The 26450-nt window shown below is 39.9% G+C and overlaps 1 protein-coding gene across 7 annotated transcripts in view; it reads left to right on the forward strand.

Annotated features, from left to right (window-relative positions):
• Nucleotides 1-26450, forward strand: part of CPED1 (cadherin like and PC-esterase domain containing 1) — a 288374-nt gene that overhangs the window by 43890 nt on the left and 218034 nt on the right. For all 7 annotated transcript variants that reach the window (XM_059711653.1, XM_059711654.1, XM_059711656.1 and 4 more), the window contains one exon: nt 19987-20093. In XM_059711653.1, the coding sequence (XP_059567636.1) occupies nt 19987-20093 (107 nt within the window). The remainder of the gene's footprint in view (nt 1-19986; nt 20094-26450) is intronic.

Genomic DNA, 26450 nt, shown 5'->3' on the forward strand with positions numbered 1-26450 from the left:
GGAGTCTGGGGATTCAGATATTGTCAGAATTAGCTGCTTGAAATAGTTTCGATATCCCCAATTTGGGAGGAGCTTAAGGGCATCTTACCATATTTCAAGACTGCCTCTTAATTTTTGTACCCCTTTTACTTTCCACCCTTCATGTTACAACTATTGTTGAAACCTCCGGAATCACTTCCTTTTCAGATTTCACTTTCCCTGGTGAAACAGTACTTCCCTAGGAATATTCTCTTCATTCTAAGTTGCTTCTTCCTTAGAGAGTCTCTTCATTCAGTTTGGGAAGCAAAGCCTTAAGGAAAAGTAGGTATTTTTTCCTTAGCAATGTCTCTCCAATTAACCCTCAGTAATTTGACTCTCACCCCTCTCATATTCCTCCGCCCCAAAGTATCCTTTCAAAATTTACCAAGGAACTCCTTTTTGTTACAAAATTAAGTCACTGTATTTATGATTGCATTTTTTTTGGCACAAGAGCAGATTTGAGCACAAGTAGAATGTCAGTATTTCTCAAATAATAGAAATAAAATTTTAAAGCTATAAATTGAGGTTTAATGTGAATTCACTGTGGAAATCCCTCAGTTTTCTTTATCTTTCTTTGGCAATGTTCCTCAAACTTGGTGAGACGTATGAATCGGCCTGAATTAAACGCCTGCCCTGACACAGAGCGGGTGCTGCAGGGTCTAGAATTTTCTTGCAAATTGTTTTCTCTTTCGGTTTCCTTCATAGCGCTGCCTCCTCTTCTGGCACCTTGCTGGCCCCTCCTTTTTCCTGTTCTTCCTCCACATATGGGCCTTCTCCAAGATGTTTATCCCTGGTCATCTGTTTGCACCTTCTCTTGATACTCCGTCCCAACGTTTTTCTCCTCTGCAGAATCAATGATTTCCTCGGGGGATATAACCTTCAATAAGGCCTCCTCCTAATCTGTCTCCTCCAGGCAGAATTTTGAGAGTCCAGATTTTCCAGGGACCTGTCAGATAATTCTGATTTGTGTGTCCCTACCTCAACCTGTATACAACTGAACTATCGTCTTAGTTATCTGTGGTTCTTGAAACGCACACCATGCTCTGTTAGCACTGCATTCCCTCCAGCTCTAAAGCTCATAGGTGGGTCCTCTCTCTCCTTCAGCCACCGCCCACGGCAGGCACCACGCTCCGTAAAGTGTGTGCTTGCCGTCAGCCATGTATCCACATTCCTTGCAGTTACTGTGCCTCCCGGGGCCACCACAGTGCCTATCCAGTACCCTCCCCGCTGCTGGCCCCTGCCTGCATAGGACAGCCCCACCACACTGCCAGGTGCTTGCACAGCACAGCCCCGTTCACTTCGCTGCCCTGTGCAGAAGTCTTCGGTGACATCCCGTTTCCTCCTACACAGCACCCACTTCTCCTAGCCCTGCATCCAAAGCTTCCCGTGCTGCGGGGTCAGCCCCTCCCCATCCCTGCTGTAGCATGGTTATCAGGCCTGTCCTCTCTCTCGAATTAGCCAGGGAAAACCTAAAAATCAGAGAAGCCCGATGCTCAGGCCCTATTTCGAAAAGTGTATACGCGCTTTCAGGAAGGGGTTGGACCTGGGCGTCACTATCTAATATAATAATAGAGAACTATGCAAATTAGCCGGGATGCTGTAACGTCATGACCGATCTACAAGCAGTGGAGAGCGACAGGAGGGCAGGCAGCGAGCTACTCGCGCACGGATTCGTGTGCAGGGCTACTAGTATTTTTAAAAAACTTTCCAGGTGAAGGGATTAAGGAGGACACACTGGTAGTTACAAAATAGTCACAAGGATGTAAATTACAGCATAGGGAATATCGTCAATAATATGGTAAGAACTATGTGTGGTGCCAGGTGGGTACTAGAAATGTCAGGAGGAACACTTTGTTAAGTATAGGATTGTCTAACCACTATGCTGTATACCTGAAACTAACACAAAATGTTGTTGAATGGAAGCTGTAATTTAAAAAACACACACACAACTTCCCAGGTGATATTAACACGTGGGCAGGTAGGAGAATTCATGAGATTGGCCTGCTCATCTTCGCCTGATAACATCATATTTTGCAATGCTGTTGAGATTTTTGTCTCCTAGAACCACGTCTTTTCTGCCATCTCTTCAAACCCAAATATATATATATATATATATATATATACATATATATATATATATATATATATATCCCCCCATGAATTCCCCTCAAATTAGAATTGGTAAACAAGTTATCTGAGGACTCATCACCCATTGTTTATACATCTCTGGGGTCCAAAGTATGCTTATACTACACTTTTAATAATTTTTGCATTTTCATCTCATTTGCCCTTCTATGTTATAAAGTTATAAATCAGGCAGTGTTTCATTGGTCTATTTATATGCTGTTCTGCATAGGACAGTGCCATGTGTATAGCCAGCAGGTACACAATGAAATGAATTGACAATTTAAACAATAAAACCTACAAATACACTAATAAAACAGCATAGTCTTTCCTTCAGATAGTCAAGCACCATTTGCCTCTTTTGAAGTTTAGGGAAAAAATAGTGAGTATGATGGGAACTAGCTGTATGGTAGAGCAAAATGAAACGCACACCAGGATGCATCTCAGCAAAGCCACGGGAAGAACAGGACTCACACCGCTGTGTTCTCTGTAACCTTGTTTCAGAGTCAGTCAAGCCAGCGATGTCAGTTTTCAAAGAAGGAAGAATTCTGCCAACTAGTTAATAATAACCTTTTAATAACCATAATAACTCATTTCAGCTCCTTGTCTAAGGAAAAATAGGAGAGTCATGTGTGAATCTCATCATCTATGCAACAAAATGGTCCATTTAGATCAGGGAACTCTTGGAATTTAAAAAACATTGTTCAGCATTCCACCTCATTATCAGAGAAACCAAACAATTGATGAAACCAAACAATTGATGACGGAGTGTAGAGGACAGAGATGACTCCAGGTCCCTGCTTCTCTTGTAGCTAGCTTTATATTTTGTAACTATCAGAAGGGAAAAGGAATCGCTGTCTGAATGTTTGCTTCATGTACTTAGTTTTGACAAAGCTCCACCATAGTACCTACCTATTCGCTAGGACCCTGATGCTCAAATTTAATATGCTTCAGCATTGTCAGGAAGGCTTGTTAGGTAAGCCACAGATTGCTGGGCTCTGCTATGAATAGCTCCGGTTCGGTAACAGTGGAAGGCTGGTTGAGAAGTAAGCGACCAGGTCATGCTAACATGCTGGTCCTGCACTGTGTGCTGAGAATTGCTGGGCTAGGCACTTCTTTATTGCAGGTTTTCAGTGGTTCTTCCAGAAGCACAAAGAAGTTCTGCCTATTTGCTATTTAAGTACTTAGTGGCCAAACAATTCCCCATTGGCCTTACCAGACCCTCAATCAACCTTCCACATTGGTGAGACGCCCCACTCCTAAATATATGCAGGGAGTGGCTCTAGGGTTAAGCCTCTAACTGACCTGTGGCAGGGCCACAAACAAGTCCCAGCTTGGAGGGCAGAGCCCTGTTAGCATAATTAAGCTTAATCTTATAACCCTCCCTACTTCCTTCCTAGGTAGCTAATGGGCTGTCGGGGGTGCAGCAAGTGCTGCCAAAACAAGTGAAACTCACAAGAACATTATAACTATGTTGACCACTTCCTTGTTTTTCTCTGACTATAAAATAAAGCCTCAGCTTGCAGGCTGGGTCTTTCTGTGTCCTCATCCAGGCATGGGAGATCCGCAAGGCCCCAGGTGTATTCTCTTTGTCTGGCTTCTTTAATCCTTCACCGCCCCTCCTCAGGCTCACCGAACCAGAACCCTTGACTGTGCTGGATGAGGCACACATATACATAGATGCTAAACCCATTATGAGTTGACATGCAAAGCTGGTTACATCTTACAGTAGCTCAATTCTTTACAGTCAAGGCCAATGACCCCACTTGAAAAGTAAGCAGCTGAATTTAAACTGTTTTTGGACATATTGGGCTTGCTTGAAGATAGTGAGACCAGGATAAGATATAGTTACATGATTTATCCCAAACACATGCCATAAAAACTTTGTAAACACTATTTCAATGGCAATATAAATTTGTATTAGATAGATGTGTTTAATACCTAATTTAATTTTCTTAATCTAGATGTGAATGTTTTGTTGTAAATAATGCACTTACAACATTTTTGTAAATAAGTTATGTACATTTCAAATGATTTCTTTAGCATAGATTTCTAAAATTTAGTTTAGTGGCATGAAGAATGAGGATCCATTTTAAAGCTCTTCATTCATGTTGTCAAAATTCTACCTGAGAAGGTTAAAACATTGCCTATTAGATATGCAAGAAATTTCCCAGCTCCCCAAACCTCACCAACATGAGAAGTGTCATTTTCTTAAGTGAGGTTGTTTTAAGAATGAGAACTTTACCTGTTATTCTATGGAAGTACGGCATGGAAATCCAAATTCACAGCTGTAGTGTAAAACAGATGACTTTTCTGCTGGAAATTGGTATTTGCATCACAGAAGGAATGCTGGGAATGCCAGAAAGGCAGGCACATTCCATGCTAATCTGAAGGCTGGTCCAGATAGCCAATGTATCAGGAATAGTGAGTGTTTGCACTCGCATTGGTTTGTTTACTCAAGCATTTCTGTTCATTATTTGTCCATTTTTGGAGAAATGGCATATTCAGATTTACCAGCAAGCCCTTATTTTGTGTGGTGCCTGAAATCTCCAACTCATAACTGCACACAGCATGACTCACACTGAATTCAGGCCCACACTGAATTTTGTTTCAAGAAAAATCCTATTACTTTGTCACACTGAGTATTTTAAAGGCACTGCATTACAGCAGAGATGTTTGGAATTTTAAAATGATGGAGGTCCAAATTAGCTTTCTGTACATTTTTTGTTTCTATTTAGTTTAATTGACGTTGACAGTACCTTGAATGATGTACAATGTGTGAAAAAACTCAATGTTGTTTTTCCCAGAGAATATTATTTCTTTACTTGGATGCATATTTTAAACACATTTTTAGAAAATGGTTTTCCCATTTACAAATATATTACATGTTTATGGTAGAATATGGAATCAAGTATTCACAAATAAAGAGATGAAAGTGAAAGTTACTCCAAATTCCACCACCCAGAGATAACATGGTTAACAATGTTGTGCATGTTTCCAGGTGTGTCTCTAAGCATAACACATGCACACACATGTGCACACAGACACACATACATGCACACATGCAAACATACATTCTGCCCTTTTGCCTCCTGCCTCTTTACAATAGTTTATCCCACATGTTTTGACAAATAAAATCTTGACATTATGATAAAAGTTTTGCCATTGTCCTGATCCGTCCCTCCTTACCTAAAGCACCCAGTTTAGGCCCAGCTGGCATGGCTCAGTGGTTGAGCTTCGACCTGTGAACCAGGAGGTAGAGGTTAGATCCCCGGTCGGGGCACTTGCCTGGATTGCGGGCTTGATCCCCAGTGGGGGTGGGCGTGTGGGAGGCAGCCGATCAGTGATTCTCTCACATGATTGATGTTTCTTTCTCTCTCTCCCCCTCTCCCTTCCTTTCTGAAATCAATAAAAATATATTTTAAAAATAAGTTTTGCCATAGTAGCTTAAAAATTATAATAAATTTTTATATCAACAGTTTCATTAGCCTTTTTTATTATTAACTAAATGCACTTGCTATGCACTTTATATACATTAACTCATTGAATTCTCACTCCTAGTCCATAAGGTAGGACTTTCTGTTTCACAAATGAGGAACTGAGTGGCACATCTTATAAACAGCGGGGCTGACGTTTGCTCCGAGGACTAACCCTCTCCTGCCCGAGCCTTCAACCACAGCCTCATGCTAGTTTCCTGCAACTGCATGAATGCTATTTGTTTTATGATTTTTAGTATTTTATTGTCTGGGTAAACCATAATTTTTAACTAAGTATTTTCAACTAGTTGCTATAAATACAATTTTCCTACAATATTTATTCATTTACATGACATTTGGGAGATTTGAGTGTAATGCTGAATTATTGAGTCAGTTAGTGAAAATATTAAAACTGTGGTTCTTATTGCTACATTCCTCTACAAAGGGATGGTTGCTAGCTTAATATTTCCATCAGCAGTGCTCATTCCATGTAGATCTTCAGTAATCCTGTCTAATAAAAGCCTAATATGCAAATCAACTGAACTGCGGAAGGACTGGCGGAACAACTGGTTGTTATGACGCGCACTGACCACCAAGGGGCAGACGCTCAACACAGGAGCTGTCCCCTGGTGGTGGCAGGAGCCTCTCCCGCCTCTGTGGCAGTGCTAAGGAGCAGTGAGCTAAGAGGTAAGGAGCAGTGAGCAGGCGGGTGGTAATGAGCGAGGGGTCCTGGACTGCGAGAGGAATCCCGGACTGAGAAGGCACAGGCTGGGCTGAGGGACCCTCCCCCACCCCCACCCCCCAGGGCACAAATTTCCTGCACGGGGTAGATGATAATATGTTCTTAAATCTGATTGGGCCAAAATGACATATCAATTTAACTTTTTAATAGAAAGGAACTTTTACCTGCACATTAATTAAAAGTGTTTTTATAATGCTGTTTTTAACTTAATATTTTATTTATAATTTTTTTTAATGCTAAGAGTTTGAATAAGCTGCTTGAAAACAAAGAAGATCATGAAATTCAGAAAAAGTCACAGGACATTTGAGATTATACCATGTCACTTTACATTTGTAGGACTGGCAAAACACAAAATTGGTGACACCACCTAGTGCTGGTAGGAGCCTGGGAAAGGATGCACTCATACATTGCTTGTGGAAATGTGAAATGTAGCCTTTTGGGGAGAAACAACCTGGGAAAATATATACAATTTAAAATACTTATGCTTTTTAAACCGGCACTATTATCCTTAGACATTAAAGCATCAAAACATAATGAATTTTAGACATAAATCTTAACATTTGCAATGTCAATGAAGAGAGAGAATGATTTTAAATAAGGGAAATGAGACTGCTATACAAAGTTTGAGCAGTAAATAGTTAGGGGGAAAAAGCAAATTATGTTCCAAACATCTCTGGAGAGGTAAAAAATTAATATTATGAGTATTGAGTCAAGTATGATCTTGCAGAATTCTGTTAAATTGTGTGGGATAAAATATGGTTCTCATAGGTGTAGAACAACACACTTTAAAGTATGGTACATTTTATGGTTAAGCTATGTTGGTAGTTAAGTTCAATAGCAACCCCTTATCCATGATTTCACTTTTCACAGTTTCAATTATCTATAGTCAACCTCAGTCCAAAAATACTAAATGAAAATTTTCTAAAATAAACAATTTGTAGGTCTTAAAAAAAATAAAAAATAAAGTATGGTACATTTTAATAGTACTTGGCACTGTTTCAAATTGACCTAAATATTCATCTCACGGGTAACAAAATGATTAGTTTCAGGAGGCACTTCTGATATCCCCTTAGCTTCTGGGAGCAGGGCCAATTTTAAGAAAATTGTGAAGTGTATGTAACCTGCCTTAGGCGATAGCCCTGTTTACCCATTGCCCTGGTCGGTCCCTCCTTACCGAAAGCACCCACTTTGGGTCCCACAAGGTTTGCCTATCTGGCCAGGTTGTGCCTACCACTTGGGGCTTGTTGCTACTCATGCATGAAAATTGACATTCCTTCATCATTAGTTTGAAGGCTTACGATGTCACCTATTCTAGAAAATGCACTTATAGTGCCAGCGAGGGACACTGCAGAGCCCTGTCCTAGGGAATGTGCGTGGGTGAACTGGACCTGCTATGGACGAGGCCCTTTCTTTTCCATAGACTGAAAGCACCAGCGAGTGTCCACTGGGATAACCTATCCTTCTCCTGGGAAAGGAAGGCCTTTCGAAGAAACATGAGAAGACAGCATTGAGTTGGGAGGGAGATTATTTCATGTGTTTTTAAATGACCCTTATATCATATCAATCTGTTCAGAAGTCTTAAATAATAGGCTGCATGACACATAGAAGTCACATTTTGTTTCTTTTTAAAAATATATTTTTATTGATTTCAGAAAGGAAGGGAGGGGGCGAGAGAGATAGAAACATCAGTGATGAGAGAGAATCATTGATTGGCTGCCTCCTGCGAGGCCCACACTGGGGATCGAGGCCATAACCCGGACATGTGCCCCGACCGGAAATCAATCTGTTCATACGTCAACATTCAGCCACTGAGCCATGCTGGCTGAGCACATTTTGTTTCTTGAAAGTTCATCACCTGGATCTGGGATATATCTGCCACCAATCTATGTATTCATTAAACAAATACTTTTATAAAGCTCGTCAAGTACTAGACACTGTTCTAAGAACCTCAAAAGTATTAACTCATTTCATTCTCATATCATCCCCCTAATGTTGGTATTATTATTGCTGGGGAGGGAAGTGTCTGAGTTTTATGTCCATAACTGCTTTTTGGATTGACCTTAAACAAGCCCTTTAGGTTATCTATCGCTTGATTTGAAAATGGAAGATAAGACTGGCCCCACAAATATCTTACAGAAATATTATGATTGGGATAACTAACTCTCCAAAGATTATGAAAATAATGCATTATGAATAAGAGATGTGTAATCTCAAAATACTTTTGGCATGGTAATAAGCCATGGAGAGAGTTGATCCTTTTTCCCGTGTTAGTGAATTGTATTTTCTTAAGACTTAATTCTCATCTGTGCTGAATTAGTGTGGAATTATTCTTGGAATAAAATTTAAATCAATGACTGCCTCCTTCCTCTCAGATTTCTCCAAGTCCCCGGTGCATTATTATACAATGTGAAACCACAGATGACTAGATTTTATTCACTGCATTTTAAAGAAGTCATGCAAAATGATTTTTAATAAAACAGGAGGAAAGAATCATACTTAGTTAAATGAAGTGTCGGAATGCTAATTAAAAACTCTTTGTGCCACTCTGAGGAATTTGGTATTAGGAGTGTCTGTCAAAGACTCATGTCAAGTCCAAAAGAACCCCAGTCTAAAGCACCGACCTCCTAGCAAGGATTATGAGGATGACAGGACAGCCAGGCATCACGCTATTTTATCATTGCCACGAAACATTTCAGTTTCACTTACCATACGAGCTCACTGGTGTGGGCGGGGGAGAGAGCACTGCGAAGGTGAGTGAGGCTTTCCAAGGAACTACAGGGCAGAAGTGTGTAGCGGCCCTTCTCAAGCTCCCGGGTGCATGCAGGTCACCCGGGGGCCTTGTTGCTGACAACTTCCAGTTGGGTCAGGTCAAAGCTGGGGGCTGAGATTTTTCATCCCTAACAAGCTTTTAGTGGATGAAGATGTTGCAGGTCCGGGAACCATTTCTGAGGAAGAAGGATGTACATGTTAAACCGTAATAATATTAGATACAATAGAAGCAGTGTGAAGGGCAGAAAAGGAAGGGACCAGTTTCGAACGTGGGTATCTAGGAAGGGGTCTCAAGTAGAATCCTTGGCATGTAGCAGTGGGTTCTCCACAGAGTTTGGAGGGAAGAACACTCCGGAGCAGGAGCTGCCTGCTGGAGGCACACAGGTCTGTAGGGCTTGGAGTCTCAGGGGCCCACAAGCGGTCCCTGGTGGCCGAAGTGGCTGAAGAGGAAGGAGGAGGCTGCTCTCAGGGAAATGAGACGAGAAGAGTAGGTTGAGGCTGCTCTGAAAGGCCGTGGTTGCTTGGCAGAGGAATTGATCTGTTTTGTGCTGGCAATGATAAGAGCTATGGTTTTGGAAGATGAGGATGGCTGTAGGGCGGAAGATGAGTTAGAGGAGGACAGGAATTCGAAGCAAAGAGGCGAATTAGGAGTCTGTGAAGAGCTGGCAAGGTCTTAGATTTAGAGAATGTGATAGGATTTGGAAAGGTCAGGAAATGTTCAAGAGATTCCCATGGAGGATGGATGGGAATTGGAAATCAGTGGGAAGTGGAATGAGAGACAAGTACAAATTAAAGAGGAGGTTGTTTCTAGCTTGAGAGGGTGGCTACACCTTTGATTGTAAGAAGAGCAGAAGGAAAGACAGGTTTTTTGGCAGCAGGTAACCGGTTTAGTTTTGTACTTGTTCAGCAGGGCATGTGTTCTAGCCTGTAACTGGAAATAGCTCTCTGAAACATAAGAAAGGTCAAGAATGGTAAATTTTGGAGTCAATAGCAGAGAAGCAAGAGCTAAAGCAATGGCTCTAAATGAAATCACCACAGGAGTTTAGTTTAGAGAGAAATAGTAACAAATGTAAAGAGTATAGAATAATGGGGGTTGCATATATTATATATTTTATTGATATTTTACAGAGAGGAAGGGAGAGGGATAGAGAGTTAGAAACATCAATGAGAGAGAAACATCCATCAGCTGCCTCCGGCACACCTCCTACTGGGGATGTGCCTGCAACCAAGGTACATGCCCTGGACCAGAATCAAACCTGGGACCTTTCAGTCTATAGGCTGATGCTCTATCCACTGAGCCAAACCGTTTAGGGCAGGGGTTGCATATAGTAAGCGGATGGTGTCAAACTCCAAACTTGATCTATTTTTCAGTTCTCTGAATTTTAAATACCACTGAAATTTTTATTAACAGAAGAATGCATTTTGCATAAAAAGCAATTATTTTCCACTTTCTGCATGGTAGTGCTGATGGGTTTTATAATACAGCATTCTTAGCATAAAATACTCGGGGAGACAGGTAATTAGTATATGAGAGTTTACCTCTAGCTACAGCCATATACTTAGCCATCATCATATTATTTTCTGTGTAGGATTTGTTTATTCGGATTTTTTAAAAAATCTTTATTCAGATTTTTCTTGGTTTTTACTTAATGTAGCTTTTCTGTTGCAAGGTCCCGTTCAGGATGCCACATTCCAGTTAGTCACCAGGCTTCCTTAGGCTTCCCGTGGCTGTGGCAGTTTCTCAGATTTTCTTTGTTTTTCATCACCTTGGCAGTTTTGAGAACTGGTCAGGCATTTTGATGTCTCTCCATTGGGATCTGCCTGTAGTTTTTCTCATGATGGGACTGGGGTTGTGGTTTTGGGGAGTAACCACAACGGTTCTCATCCCATTATATCAGGGGCACAATACTGTCAACATGACTCACTGCTGTTGATGACAACTTGACAGCGCTTGCCAGGTTTTTCTTTTACCTCTTCTTTCCATATGGAAGCCTTCGGAAGGATGTCATCATGCACAGCCTACACCAAGGGAGTAAGCTGTACTCCGCATCCTTGACGGAGGGGTAACTATGTTATTTGGAGTTTTTCTGCATGGAAGACTTGTCTCTTCAGACCTTATTTATTTGCTTAATCTTTTGTTTATCTCAATATGGTCTTATGGATTATTTTTATGCTTTGGATGATAACCCAGTATTACTTATTTCATTGCTCAACTTGTGTCCAGCTTTAGCCATGGAGTCCCGTGTCGCCTTGACATAGCTCCGTCATTGCTTTTGCTGGCTGGTTTGCTTGTTTGTTTTGAGTTCTTGCATTTTTTTTTTCTGGCACTATGCTGCTCCAGGATCATCCTGTGTATATACTACTCCAGCCCTTGAATCAGCCAACTCTCCAAGGAACCTTGATTTCTTTTATTGAAGAAAAGTGTTAGAAGCCAGTATGTGGGCACTAGATACAGTCTGATTTTTAAGTTGCTGCAGCGTCGATTTCTTTTAAGTGCTAAGGCTTTCAGACATCAGATATTTGGTAAAAATGCAGTAGTAAGTGTTTTTCCCCAGAAGGACAATAATATTGAAAGCAGTAAAAGTTTAAACACACATACACACGTATTCAATCTGTTACACTGCAACAGAAAGCAACAGAAGTAGCATAAAAGTCTGAAGAAGTCATTAAAAATCTATGGAAGGAACTTTAGCAAGCTCTGTAAATTAAACATGTCTTGAGTTTATTTCAGAGGAATAGACTGTTCTATTTCCTTTCATGCTCTTCTTAAGGGAAAATTTCTTCAAAGCAGGAACCTTTTAAACACTTGCAAGAGTTTAGGCATGATATTGTTTTCTTGAACTTTTGCATAAGTTGGAAGAATTTCAGAACCTCAAAACTCTTCACATAAACCATCTTATTGTCCTTTACAACCTCTCATAGGGCAGAAAGAGTGTCGACATTAGGACAGTAAAACTTGATCCTTGGTGTGGATTTAGAACATCCAGGGAGAGAATGGTTGAGAATTTCTTTGTGATAAAATGCAAAGTTTTCATCATCAGCTCTTAAAGGATAAGAAGCCAGAGGCATAACAAGCAAAAAACAGCCTCTGAGGGTAGGGAACCAAATTTAAATAGATTTTGTGCCATGTTGTAAAATTCACTGAAGATCTCAAGGTTCTGTATATATGATTTTTCTTCAAGTGCATTCCAAAAATTGAAATATTCAATCCAGTAAATATCTGCTAAGTGTCTACTAGAATCAGTGTTAGATATAAGAAGGCAAGTATTTTTCCATCCTTAAAAAAAAGCCATGAATAAAATAAGCTATGGGTCCTCTGTTAGGTCCGTCATATTAAGAGTTCAGTTAAGGGAACTGGTTAATAAACCTTAAAAGATGCAGGCCCCAGCTTGTTTGGCTCAGTGGATAGAGCATCTGCCTGTGGGCTGAAGAGTCCTGGGTTCAATTCTGGTCAAGGGCACATGCCCAGGTTGTGGGCTCTATCCCCAGGAGGGGGCACACAGGAAGCAGCTGTTCTCTTTTATTGATGTTTCTCTCTCTCTCTCTCTCTCTCCCTTTCCCTTCCTTTCTGAAATCACTAAAAATATATTTTTAAAAATCTTAAAAAAAGAGACGGTATGGAGATGGCATGGTGGAATGTGCAATAGCCTTATGTGATATTATATTATATGGGATTTAAAAAGTAAATATCTTTAGTATTTCACACTGAAAGAAAACAAATTTTAGGAAATCAGCCTAATTGTATCCTTATCTATACTATTAAAAGGGTAATATGCTAATTAGACCAGATAGACTGGACATCTTCTGGACATCATTCCAGATGTCCTTCCTGACGAAGCCGGGACCTGGGTGGCACTGCCCGGGGTTCCAGGTGCCTGCAGCCTGCCCAGGCAAAGCTGGCCCAGGTCCCGGGTGCCTGCAGCTGGCTGGAGGAGGGAAGCCTGGGTCCCAGGTGCAGGGTCCAAGGCAGAGGTGGTTAGCAGCTATCAGACAGGCAGGCAGAGGCGGTTAGGGGAAATCAGGCAGGCAGGCGAGTGGTTAGGGGAGATCAGGCAGGCAGGCGAGTGGTTAGGGGAGATCAGGCAGGCAGGCAGGCAGAGTGGATAGGGGCGATCAGGCAGGCAGGCATGTGAGCGGTTAGGAGCCAGCGGTCCTGGATTGGGAGAGGGTGCAGGCCAGGCTGAGGGACCCACCCCTCATGCACGAATTCCATGCACAGGCCTCTAGTGGAGTATAAAATCTAATACCCTGCATAAGTAAATGAGGCTTGGGTTTTGTAGCTATGCATCTTAGAAGCTCATGGACAAATTTATTTTTTGAGTCATACTTTATAAATCTTTTCTGCTTCAATCTAATGGGTGTGTTCACAGAAAAGTTTCCAATAAGTAAAGCACTTGGAATTGGCTTTTTGTTTTTATAATTATTTCAATGCAATGAATAGTTCACTTTGATTTTTTATATTTATTTCTCCTTCTTCATTCTAAGAACCAAAATATATCTTTATGTCCTTTCTTAAAAAACATTAACATTTTTTTTCTCACTATCTTTCAATTTTAGTTTTTATAAAAGTATTTCAATATACTGGCTTTTGATTTTTAATTGTTGACCTGTTACATTTATTTATGCATTTAACAAATATGTAGCAAGTATATCTTACATTCCAGCCCCTATTGTAGGTTCTGAGAACACAGAAATGAACAAAACAGACAGCCCTGCCCTCATAGAGCTCACATTCAAGTGGGGAGAGACAGACAGTACACAAATAGACAAATATGTAATCCGTCAGATGATGATAAGGGCTATGAAGACAAATAAAGCAGAAATAGGCTTAATATTCAGAGGTTTTTATATAGTGTGCCAGAAAATTGCAGTTGTCATTCCTGGGGAATAAATAGCATTTATACGAATGCTGCGGTCTGAGAACTCTCTGCTCTCTCTGCTGTTCTCTGGGCTGAATTACTGATAGGCAGACCTTATCAATGAGGGAGTCATTTGAGAGCCAGGAAATGGTTGTTTATTTTACATGGCAGCCTGCCTGTGAGACTGGAAATATTCTAAAGGAAGCCTCACTCCTTAGGGCAGACGCTTGATTAAAACTAAGAACAAAGACCTTTAAAAACTGTTCTTCCTTTTAACACTAAGATGTTCGCTGGTTTCCGAGCAACCTTAGAGAGGATAAACGCAACAATCAGTGCGATTTCATATCGGAGTGAATACATCTGGGCCCTGACAACTCCTGAAATTGTCTGTGGCGCCCTCATTGCTTCCAGAGCCAGCGCCGTGGAGTGAGAGTGAGCGGTGCGCTGAGCCATTTGGTTTCACTGTTTATGGAGACACGCCTGTAAGTGTTTCTCATGTTTTTGTAATTTTGAGATGGAGAAGGGAACATCCACATCCTGTTTTCCTAGAACAATGTCCCATGACCTCTCTATTCAAAGGCTTGACTCAGTCTGGACGGCTAGTCCTGCTCTGGTTTCTTTGGGAAAGAAATCGTTTTATTTTATTTTATTCTTATTTTTTATTATTTGAAAGAAATCATTTTAACCATCAAAGAATCTAAGCAACTTTTAGAGATTTCTTTTCAACAGTAGACGAAGGCCAAATTAATAATTATAGATTCTGAGCACACGTGCAGTTGGATTACTACACTTTTACATATGAAAATTCTACTTCAATTTCCAGTGGTATTGCTAATAACATTTTGGGGTGTGCTGCTGCTGGGTGAGGGTCTAGGAATACCTGAATTATCCCTGTTTTAGGCATTTTTTCCTCCAAGGTCCCAAAGGAAAACAGATGCACTGGAGAGTAGTTGGAAAAATACCAAAGCTAAATAATTTCTTTTTGTCTCAGTTTCTTCTCTTATAAAGTATCTATCCTATATAATAAAAGGCTGATATGCAAATCAACTGAACAGCAGAACGACCAGTCACTATGACGCGCACTGACCACTCAGTGGCAGAAGCTCAATGCAGGAGCTGCCCCCTGGTGGTCAGTGTGCTCCCACAGGGGGAGCACTGCTCAGCCAAAAGCCCTGAGCCGGGCTCATGGCTGGTGAGTGCAGTGGTGGTGGCAGGAGCCTCGTTGCCTCCGTGGCAGCGCTAAGGATGTCTGACTGACCGCTTAGGCCCGCTCTGTAGGGAGCGGGCCTAAGCGGTCAGTTGGACATCCCCAAGGGCTCCTGGACTGCGAGAGGGCACAGGCCAGGCTGAGGGACCGCCCCCCTTGAGTGCACAAATTTCATGCACCGGGCCTCTAGTACATATATAAATGCCTAATATGCAAAGTGTCTCCTTGGGAGTTTGACCAGGAGACTGGGAATTCGATTGCTCGCTATGATGTGCGCTGACCACCAGCAGGCAGTGCGGAATGAAGGAAGGGCCTAGCCAGCAGCCAGCAGCTGGGGAAGGATTGGCCCTGATCACCAGCCAGCCCTAGAGACCCTACTTGTGCATGAATTTCGTGCACAGGGCCTCTAGTGTGTAATGATTGTTTCTATCCCACAAAGAAACAAGTTCTGCATAAGTTAACATAAGAGGCCTAAAAAGCTAAGTTTCTCTGTTGCCTCTTTGTTTTTCGAAGGGATAACGATTTAATGGTCTCAAACATGGCCTGTAGAGCTAGCCATCATGTATTAAAATTCTCTTCCCACCACTAACTATATGGCTAACCTTGGACCAGTCATTTAACCTTTCTGGTCCACTTTGCCTATTTTCCCCCAAATCCAAATCTGACTTCTCAGCTCTTACACTCTAATGTCAATCTTCTGGGTGCAGAAGAAACACACCAAGCAAGATGAACACCAAGAATGTTTGTTCCAATGCCTAGAAAGAGCCTGTCCTAGGCCATTTATAACTGCGACAACAGCTCTGAGACAGGCCGAATGTGGAAAAGAGTCCAAAGAGAGAGTGTGAGTGAGAAAAGATGAGAGCCAGCCAAGCCTGAAGTGGGACCTGAGCCACGTTAGCAATCCAACCTGAGAAGAGACGTAAGTGAAAAAGAAGATCAAGGGCAACTTTTGCCTTTTCCAGGCTCCTGAGAAAAAGAACAACTCTAGGAAGTCACACTTCAGTCCTTTCTAACTGTAACAGAGCCAATAACATGTCTTCTGAGCTGAGGTAACCTTACTCAGCTTTGCCGGAGAGCGTGGCCAAACCTGGAAATCAAAGGGTAGAGTCACATATGTTTTTAAGACCAACTGACCAAATATCAATGAGCCTAAAGTCAGCTCATCAAAATCACTTTACAGAATGAACAGTGTAATTCATTGAAAGCTGAAACACGGATCATCCATTTGCTGAATGAGCAATTGATGGACACTGACACACCAGTCTTTTACCCCAGGGTTAGCCCTGTTTTCTGCTCCTGGAGGCAGAGCCCACGCAGTAGGGGAGCAGGCAGGGCCAGTAGGTAAACTGGAGAACGTGTGGGGAGCTGTACTTAGCTCCAGCTACTGGCTGCCACGCAGGCATGGGCCAGGTGTTGCCCAGTTTTCAAATGAGGGCTGAACTGGATTTTGATGTGAACTGTGCTGACATTTGCATTTTGTCAAATACTTAAAATTGTACAACAAAACAAAACAAACCCTGTGCAGGCCACATGCACCCCACATGTGGGCTTGACTCTTCCCGGGTGCCTGCAGTCTCGCTGTGAAACACTGGGCATGTGCGTCCCCAGTCTCATGCTTTCAGCTATGTGAGCATGACCCGAAGCTCACAGTATACAGTAATTTGTAATTTTGCCGAGGCACCAATTGTATCCCAAATGCTCCACGGTTGACTTCTGAGTGTGATTTACTTAGCTAGTGAATGTGCTTTGTTTTCTGCCCCGTTTCTACAAGTCAGTGTGACTTTTGATTTTTTTTAAAGTCAACTTTGAATGCAGAATAACACTCATGCAATAAATAAGTTTCTACTCTAAAAAAAGGGCTGTGGGAGTCAGCAGAGGTAGTTGATTTCTAAAGTTGGAGAAAGAACTGAAAAGAAAGTGAAAAGGATCTATTAAATATTTAATTGGAAAATAGTTTGAGGTAGAACTTAATGAGTGTAGCGATGGGAATTTTGAATGGAAACAATCAGTATTTTTCAGATCATGGTAGCAAGAATTAGGTAAGAAGTATAAAGAGATGACTTGAAAACTTCAGTTTTACTTTATTCATTTTACAGTAAAATTTATATGCTATAGTGTATTTTTAAAATATTCATCTTGAATTTTAAATATTAATTAAATATTTTTGAGAGATGATGGGTAACTCTTATGAGCCTCAAAAACTATGTGATGCTTTAGAAGTTATTCTAAATTCTTTTTAATGTTTAGATCCTTCAAGTAGATTGCTGAAGGTAGTTACTGCTCTTTCTTTTTCTTTTTCTTTTTGCTAGTTACTTTCATATTTCTAGTACAATGTTCTGTTCATAGGAGGTTCTTGATAAATTGAATGCGTTGAATTATTTAAAGGTGTCTTCCATTTTTAAACATTTATGGCTTAATATTTTTTTCTGACAAATTGAGAAATTGTGCGTGTGCCTTGGGTAGTGAAAGGGGAATATAAAAAATGTACTCTGTTTTTAACACCCAAACAATAGAGTCCATAATTTGAAAGTCTTTCTTTGCATATTCATATCTTCTTAAAATATTTAGTTGAGTATATTAAGACAGGACATTTCTTCTAGGTTTATAATGTTTCTTGGGCTAGAAATAATATTGAATGAAACAGTCTTTATGTTTTTCCTTTTGAATCCACATCAAAGGTTTTGGTTGAAAATGCCAGATGGCCTGGCCAGTGTGGTTCAGTGGTTGAGCGCCCAGGTCAGGGTACATGCCTGGGTCTTGGGCTTGATCCCAGTAGAGGGCGTGCAGGAGGCAGCCAATCAATGATTCTCTCTCATTATTGATGCGTCTATCTCTCTCCCTCTCCCTTCCTCTCTGAAATCAATAAAGATTTTTTAAATGCCAGATGCACATTTAAAGTATTGGAATCATTGGCGTATTCGGATTGGGCTAATGGAATATGCTTGTAGTTTCTTTAAAATGAGGGTGAGTGGAACAGGGTAGACCCTTCAAGCCTAAGGCCTGATAGCAATTACATGGAGAGATTTCACCCATCCCCAAATCGCAGCACCATTTCTCCTTGCCCTTTGAACTCTTGTGTATCTTTCAGTGTCTTGGGATACAACAAGCAAACAGAATTTCTAGGACAAGAGCTCATATGTTAACTTGAGCTCAACTGCCTGGATCAACTTTTGTTAGACAGGGAGGTTTCTCTTTTAGAAACAGAACAATTGCAGAGGAACCAATAGTCCAGACAGCACAGAGCTGCTCAACTTGTAAAAGACTTGATTAGTGAAGAGTGAAATTTCATTCCTACTTGTCACAGCTCACACTTCCTTATTAATCTTTCTTTTTTTTTTCTATAAAGCCCTTCTTTGAAAGTATAAGGCTCTCAAGTGAGACATTTTTTCTGGGAATTAAAAACATATATTTTTATTTATTTTTTAAAATATTTTTTTATAGAGAGAAGAAGAGAGAGAGAGAAATATCGATGTGAGAGAGAAACATCAATTGGCTGCCTCCTGCTCCCCCCCTCCCCGAAACTGGGGATCAGTCCTGCAACCGGACATGTGCCCTGACCAGGAATTGAACTGGCAACCTTTCAGTGCACAGGACAGTGCTCAACCAACTGAGTCACACTGGCCAGGGCCTTCTGGGAAATTATTAAAAGATAAGATTTGGAGACATTGGTTATCTTCCTTTTAGAGACCACTAACACCTATTGTCGGAAATGACTTGTGAGGTCTGGCATAAGTAGTTACTCAAAGGAACATTATGTCATGAGAGGATAACAAAAGATCATGTGTACAGAAATTGCTTAATTTTTTAAACTGGATTTCCATCCAAAATAGGGAAGTTTCCCTAATAATATTAATTCTTTTATACATAATCTTTTCTGGTTATTTTTGGTTTACCCATTTGTATACCCTCTCTGAAGAAATGTGTTTACTACCCTATCATGGGCTAGTTATTCATTCATTCATTTGGCAAATGTTTTTAAAGCATCAATTTTATGTAAGGCATATTGATAAAAATTTATATAAATAAATCAAAGAGAATAAGTGAAATATATGCAAATGTAAATCTTTTTGGCAAATGTTTACTTTTAAATGTTTAAACATTATACAAAACTGTATTCTTCTGAGATTATTTTGGTAAGTTACTAAGATTTATTGACAAAGGACTTTGTCCTTGGTGAAATAAATGAAATATCATTTGCTTTGGTCCATGTTTTACTCTGTATTTTGATCTAACTCTGTGCTGTCTATAACTAAACTACAAATTTATTTTGGACAAAACCTGTGTCTTAAATTTTTCATTGAATTTTATTTTCTGCCTACTACAATATTTTCTCTGTAAGAAATCTTATGAAAGTATATTTGATGTTTAAGACCTATGAAAAGTAATGGTGTTACTGAAGCCCAAAACTAAATATCTAGTGTTTTGACTGATCATTATTTGATTTTGCAACTATCTCCTATCTTAAAATAACTTTATAGTCTTCTTTCCTCCCAATTTCCAAATGGGGCTTTGTAAATTTATTATATTTTAATTTTAGTTCTTTTTTAAGAAATGTTTTGATATTGCTTCAGAAAATTGAATTTTCCTAGGGTACAATACTAAATATAAAAATATTAGGTCTGCTAAATTAGAAAAGTTGAACTTTAGTCATTTTGAATATTGACTTTTAAATATAATCAGACTCATTGTTGCCCGTGTTTTAGGACCAAAATAATTATATGCTTTAATCTAAAGAAGTAAATGCTGCCTTTAAAAAATCTGATCATTTTTTTCAATGCTTTTTGCTATTAGGTGATTTGGGCTCTTGGGATCTGCTCATTTGCCTGTCTTCTAGGAAAGCTGCTGGAAATCCCTGCATATCCAAGGAAGATATGTGCCAGTTAAGTTTACATCAAAAGGTAAATATTTTTTCACACATGCACAGATTATATTAGTCCTATAGATATTAGCACCAGCATCTCTTGCTCAATAATGTTCAAAAAGGTTTCACCATTAGATCCATTACATGTTTGGAGAGAGTTCCAATGGTTATGCCCTATACACTTTACCATAAAAGGTTCACCATTTTTGTTTGATAGAATTCCCCTCAATGCCAGCGACTACCTAGCAGGACCCAAAACTTGATTGAGAAGTCTGTAGCCTCTGGGTTGTTGCTTACCCTGGCCACATGTTTATCCGAAGTAGTCAAGTCTTTATTCTTGAGATCACTGTTTTAACTTTTTCAAAGTTAAAGTGGTATCCTGAATTATCATAAAATTTATACAATTTATTATTAACTTTTAAAATTGACATTCGATCTCTACTGCTTACTTTGTGTGAATTTTTGTATTGCTTTTAGAAAAGTTAACGAACATTTATCAAATGCCCACTAATGTGTTTGGTCACTGTGCTGGAAATATGCTCTATTTTGGTACCTATAACAAGTCTCTGGAAAAAAAAAGTGTCAAAACTAATAGCTGTTTTCAGTAGTAAAATAGTATTGTAGTAGTAATCCTGATTACTTGATATTTCTGAAACCTACAGTCTTGATGACTCCTCTCTATTTCTGACTCTTGACTCCCTTGGCCTTTGGACTGAGCACATTGTTTTGGTTCTTATATACTAGAGGCCCGGTGCACGACATTCGTGCACTGGAGGGGGGAGCTCCCTCAGCCCGGCCTGCGCCCTTTCTCAGTCTGGGAGCCCTCGGGAGATGTCCAACTGATGGACATCGTTAGGCCGTCAGTTGGACATCCTTAGGCTGCCACGGGAGCAGCTGAGGCTCCCGCCACCCCCGCTGAGCTCGCCAGCTGTCAGCTGGCTTTAACTGCCATTTGTAGTTGATGATTCCCAAATCTACATCTAAAATTCAAAGCACTCTACCAGGCTTTGGGCTTGCATGTACATCTCCAGGTCTGATTATCATCTCCACTCTATGTCCCACAGACACCTCAAACTCAACATGGAGAAAACCAACTCTTTGTTTTCCCCAGTAAATTTACTCTGTTCTTGCATTTACAAGCTTTGCAGAACTTATGTTCTGTTGGTCATAAACATGATCAAGTCCTCTGTAATTTCCTGACATAGAAACTTGGCCTTCACCTCTGAGCTCTTCTTCTCCTTTGTCATCTGCATTCCATCAATCACTAATACAAGAAATCTAAATATTTCTCAAATATTTTACTGCTCAATATTTCTCAAATATATCAGTACTTACTACCTTTACCCTAGCCAGGCAATCACCATATTTTACCAAAATTATTGCTGAATCCTCTTCAATAATTTTTCTGAGGCAAATATTTTGCCCCTGAAATTTATCCTGCTCACCGTTGTCACAATGAAAAACGTAAGTTTACAATATTTTCTTTGTGTAACACACCTCCCAGCAGGAGACAAATGCCGTACTCAAAAGGATATAACTGAAGGGAAATTAATAAAGGAGCTATTTATAGTGGTTTTGGCAGAATAAGAGAAACAAAAATTAGAGACATAAAGAAACCAGCAACATCATAACATTTCCCCCAGCTCTGGTCTGAGGAAGGGTATGAAGAAGGAATGGTGTGGCAGAACCTAATGAGAGCTGGAACTAAGAAAGAGAGGCCAGTGGGGGAGCTATAAGAGAGGAGCAATAAACATGGGGAAAGTTAGCTATTGACTATCTATCAAACTAGCTATCATAGTTCTGCAAAGAGGAAGCTTGGAAGATAAGTGTCCAAACTGTCTCCACTCCCACCCTCCAATCTCTTGCCAAGGCTTCCCATTGGTACCAGACACCATTCAAAGTGCTTCCATATTTATTTATGTCCATTGTTTACATTTTAGGAGACTAAGCACATAGAGGTTAAGAAAATCACGGATCATAAATGAAGCAAAGAGGATTCAAATTCAGACAGTCTGACTTCAAATTCTGTTTTCTTTACCATATCACTACAGAACCTTTCTAAAAAGGTGTTTAGCCACTGCACTTACAGCATATGCTAATGAATATACTTAAAGAATACAAAAATTATAAATGATATATGTTATATAACTGTTACTTGGGAACATAAATAATCTGAAGCTTCATGAGCCATAATTTATTTATGTAAACATAAATATTAAAACTTACCAAAAAATTCAAGAGGAAGGAGGACTTCCTAGCTCTTTTTATGTGGTCAGCATTATTCTAATTTTGAAACCAGATAATGACACTACAAAGAGAGAAAATTATAGGCCAATTTTCCTGATGAACAGAGTTGCTAAAATCCTCAACAAAATATTAGCAAATCGGATCTAGCAATGTACTAAAAAGATCAGACACCATGACCAAGTGGTATTTGTTTCAGGGATACAAGGCTGGTATAATATTTGCAAATCAATAAATGTGATACATCACATAAACAAGATTAAAGATAAAATCACATGATCAGATCAATAGATGCAGAAAAAGCATTCAACAAAATCTAGCAACTATTTTTTATAAAAAATCTTGGTGAAGTGGGAATAGAGAGATCATACCTCAACATAATAAAGTCCATATAAGAAAAACCTGCAGCTAACATCATACTTAATGGGCAAAACTAAAAGCAGGTACAAGACTGGAATGTTCACTTTCACCACTTTTATTCAACATAGTACTAGAAGTCACAGGGATCAGATAAGAAAAAAAAGGCATCCACATTGGAAAGGAGAAAGTAAAACTGTTATTAGTTGCAGGTGACATGATATTGTACATAGAAAACCCTAAAGACTCCACCAAAAAACTAATAGATTTAAAAAATGAATTAGGCAAGCAGCAGGATACAAAATCAACATCCAGAAATCAATGGCATTTTTATTCACCAATAATGAACTCGCAGAGAGAAAAACCAAACCAAACCAAACAACAATAAACAATCCTTTTTGCCATTGCAACAAAAAAATATATGATCCTTGTAATAAACTTAATCAAGGAAGTAAAAGACCTGTATTCAGAAAACTACAAGACATTGAAAAAAAGAAATAAAGGAAGATATAAACAAATGGAAGCATATTCATGGAAAAATTAACATCATTAAAATGTCCATCCAATCTATGGATTCAACACAATCCCTATTAAAATACCAATGGCATATTTCACAGATCTAGAACAATATAGAGAAAGTTAGCCATTGACAAATCATAACTCTGCAAAAATTTATATGGAACCAAAAAAGACCCCAAATAGCTGCTGCAAAATTCAGAAAGAAGAACAAAGCTGGAGGGATCACAATACCGGATATCAGATCTATATAATAAAAGCCTAAGTGACCATTACAGTGGAACAACCAGAATGACCAGTCGTTATGTTGCGCACTGACCACCAGGGGGCAGCTCCTGCGTGGAGAATCTGCCCCCTGGTGGTCAGTACGCTCCCACAGGGGGAGCACCAACTCAGCCAGAAGCCAGACCCATGGCTGGGGAGCCTCTCCCGCCTCTGCGATAGTGCTAAGGAGCAGCGAGCCGAACGATAAGGAACCAGCAGGTGGGCAGTAAGGAGCAAGGGGCCCCAGACTCCGAGCGGCCTCAGGCTGGGCTGAAGGACCCCCGCCCTTTGACGTGCACAAATTTCGTGCACCAGGCCTCTAGTCTACACTAATAAAAGACAAAGATGCCAATTGACCATACCTTTGCTATGCCCCCCAGCCAATCAGAAGAGTATGCAAATTAACCCAACAAAGATGGCGGTTAATTTGCATACACAGGTGCCCAGCGAAGACTGAAGACAGTGTAGAAGGAAGCCAACCACTGCAGAAGGGAGCCAAGCGGCAGAGAAGGGAACGGATCAGAGGTAGCAGAGACAGGAGCGGAGCTGAGGCAGCGGACATGGGAGGGAGTGAAGTGGCGGAGAAGGGAGGGAGCGAGGCAGCAGAGAAGGGAGGGAGCGAGGCAGCAGAGAAGGGAGCGAATTCCACCTCGGTGGGCTTCACTCCCTTCTCTGCTTTGCTCCAGTCTCAGGAAGCCCTATTCTTTTAGGAATAGGCCCGAGAAAGCGCTATTCTTGCAGGAATCTTCCTGCAATGGGCCTCTAGTTATACTAGAAGCCCATTGTAATCAATACAGCCTGGTACTGGCACAAGAAGAGGCATAAGGATCAATGTAATGGAACAGAGAACCCAGAAATTGACCCAAGCCACTACACTCAATTAACAAAGGAGGCAAGAGCATTCAGTGGAGTACAGACAGTCTCTTGAATAAATAGTGTGAGTAAATTGTACAGGTATATGCAAAAAAAATGAAACTAGATCATCAACTTACACCATACACAAGAATAAACTCAAAATGGATAAAAAACTTAAATGGAAGTCGTGAAACCATAAAAATCCTAGAAGAAAATATAGACAACAAAATCTCAGACATCTCATGTGGCAGAATTTTCACCTATACATCTCCTTGGGCAAGAGAAACAAAGGAAAAAATAAACAAATGGGACTACATCAAACTAAAAATCTTCTGCACAGCAAAAGAAACCATCCTCAAAATGAAAAGGGAATCCACTGTATGGGAGAATATATTTTCCAATGATATATCGTCTGAGGGGTTAGTCTCCAAAATATATAAAGAAGTCATGCAACTCAACAAAAGGAAGATAAACAATTTAATTAAAAAATGGGCAAAGGACCTAAATAGACACTTCTCCAAAGCAGACATACAGATCGCCAAGAGACATACGAAAAAATGTTCAACATCACTAATCATCAGTGAGATGCAAATCAAAACAAATCAAGAAACAACAAGTGCTGGCAAGGATGTGGAGAAAAAGGAACCCTAGTATCCTATTGGTGCAGCCACAATGGAAAACAGTATGGAGTTTCCTCAAAAAATTAAAAATGGAACTGCTGTTTGATTTAGTCATTCCACTTCTAGAAATATATTCTAAGCATCCCAAGACACCAGTCAGAAAGAATATATGTATCCCTATGTTCATAGCAGTGTTATTTACAATAGCTAAAATCTGGAAACAGCCCAAGTGCCCATCAGTAGATGAGTGGATAAGAAAGCTGTGATACATTTACACCATGGAATACTATGCAGCTGTAAAAAAGAAGCATCTCTTACCTTTGAGACAGCATGGAGGGACCTGGAGATTCTGGGAAGGCAAATAAGCCAGATAGAGAAAGACAAATATCACAGGTTCACACTTAAATGTGGAATATAACGAACAAAATAAATGGATGAACAGAATAGATCCAGAGGCATGGAAGCATGGAACAGACTGCTGAATCTCAGAGGGATGAGAGGAGGTGGGAAGAGATTAACCACAGAATTTGTATGCATACATGCATTGCCCATGGACACAGGCAATAATGTGGTGAAGGCCTGGGTAGGGTGAGGGGGAAAAAGAAAGTGGAACATCTGTAATATTTTCAACAATAAAGAAAAAAAATAACAAAACAGTTGTTTCAAATTGCTTGATGATGTTGTGGGATTGTCAGAGACTGTAAAGTGAAAAAGAAAGGGCATCTGCTCAAATTAAAATGACATGTCAGAGGTGTGGAATTTAAGTGCTTAATGAAAATGATCATCGATCTGTTATAGAAAATGAATGGTCAGGAGTCGCTCTAGTCAGGAAGAGAGTCACATAAATTTAAAACTGTATTGTTCCATATGTGACTGAAAGTGAAGTGAGGTCCACTAGTTGGGGTAGCATTAAATTTAGTAACTGGGGCTGCATCTCACCTCTCACAGACAGGTTCTAGTATTTCCTGAGATGAGGGATTGATTTCTAGCTCTAAATGTTTGTGGGATTAGCAGCCCCTAAAACCAGGATGCTGTTTTTAGTACTACGTGGAGCATTGAGAACTACTGAAAGGGCTCTTCTGTTAAGGCATGCAAGGACATTTTCAGGTGAATTTGATGGAATAATTGTGTGTTAGAAACTTGGGGGATAAAAGGACTTTTTTTTCTTTGATTAGTTGCTTCTCTTCTTGTCATTAATTCTTTTCCTTATGGATGATACTGGACAGCTTTCAGAGATCCTATTTTTGATAAAATAAAAGGAATGAAAGTCTGTACAGATCTAGTGAAGAAAAAGTAGTTTCTAAGATACAATATGAAGTGTATGTACTCTCATTGTTCCCAAGTGACTAAAAATTTTTTATTACTTGGATGTTTTCTTACACTTTATAAATAGTCTACATTTAAATGCCTGTTCTCCTTAATGAGTTACTGTAGTGTTAGTTTTTTTAATTTTGTTTATAGTTAATATTATACTGTTGCACTTATTAATTAAAGGTTTCAACTAAGAATGATTTTTTACTTTTGATTCTGATAATATA

Source organism: Myotis daubentonii, chromosome 10 (assembly GCF_963259705.1).
Source record: "Myotis daubentonii chromosome 10, mMyoDau2.1, whole genome shotgun sequence".
NCBI lineage: Eukaryota > Metazoa > Chordata > Mammalia > Chiroptera > Vespertilionidae > Myotis > Myotis daubentonii.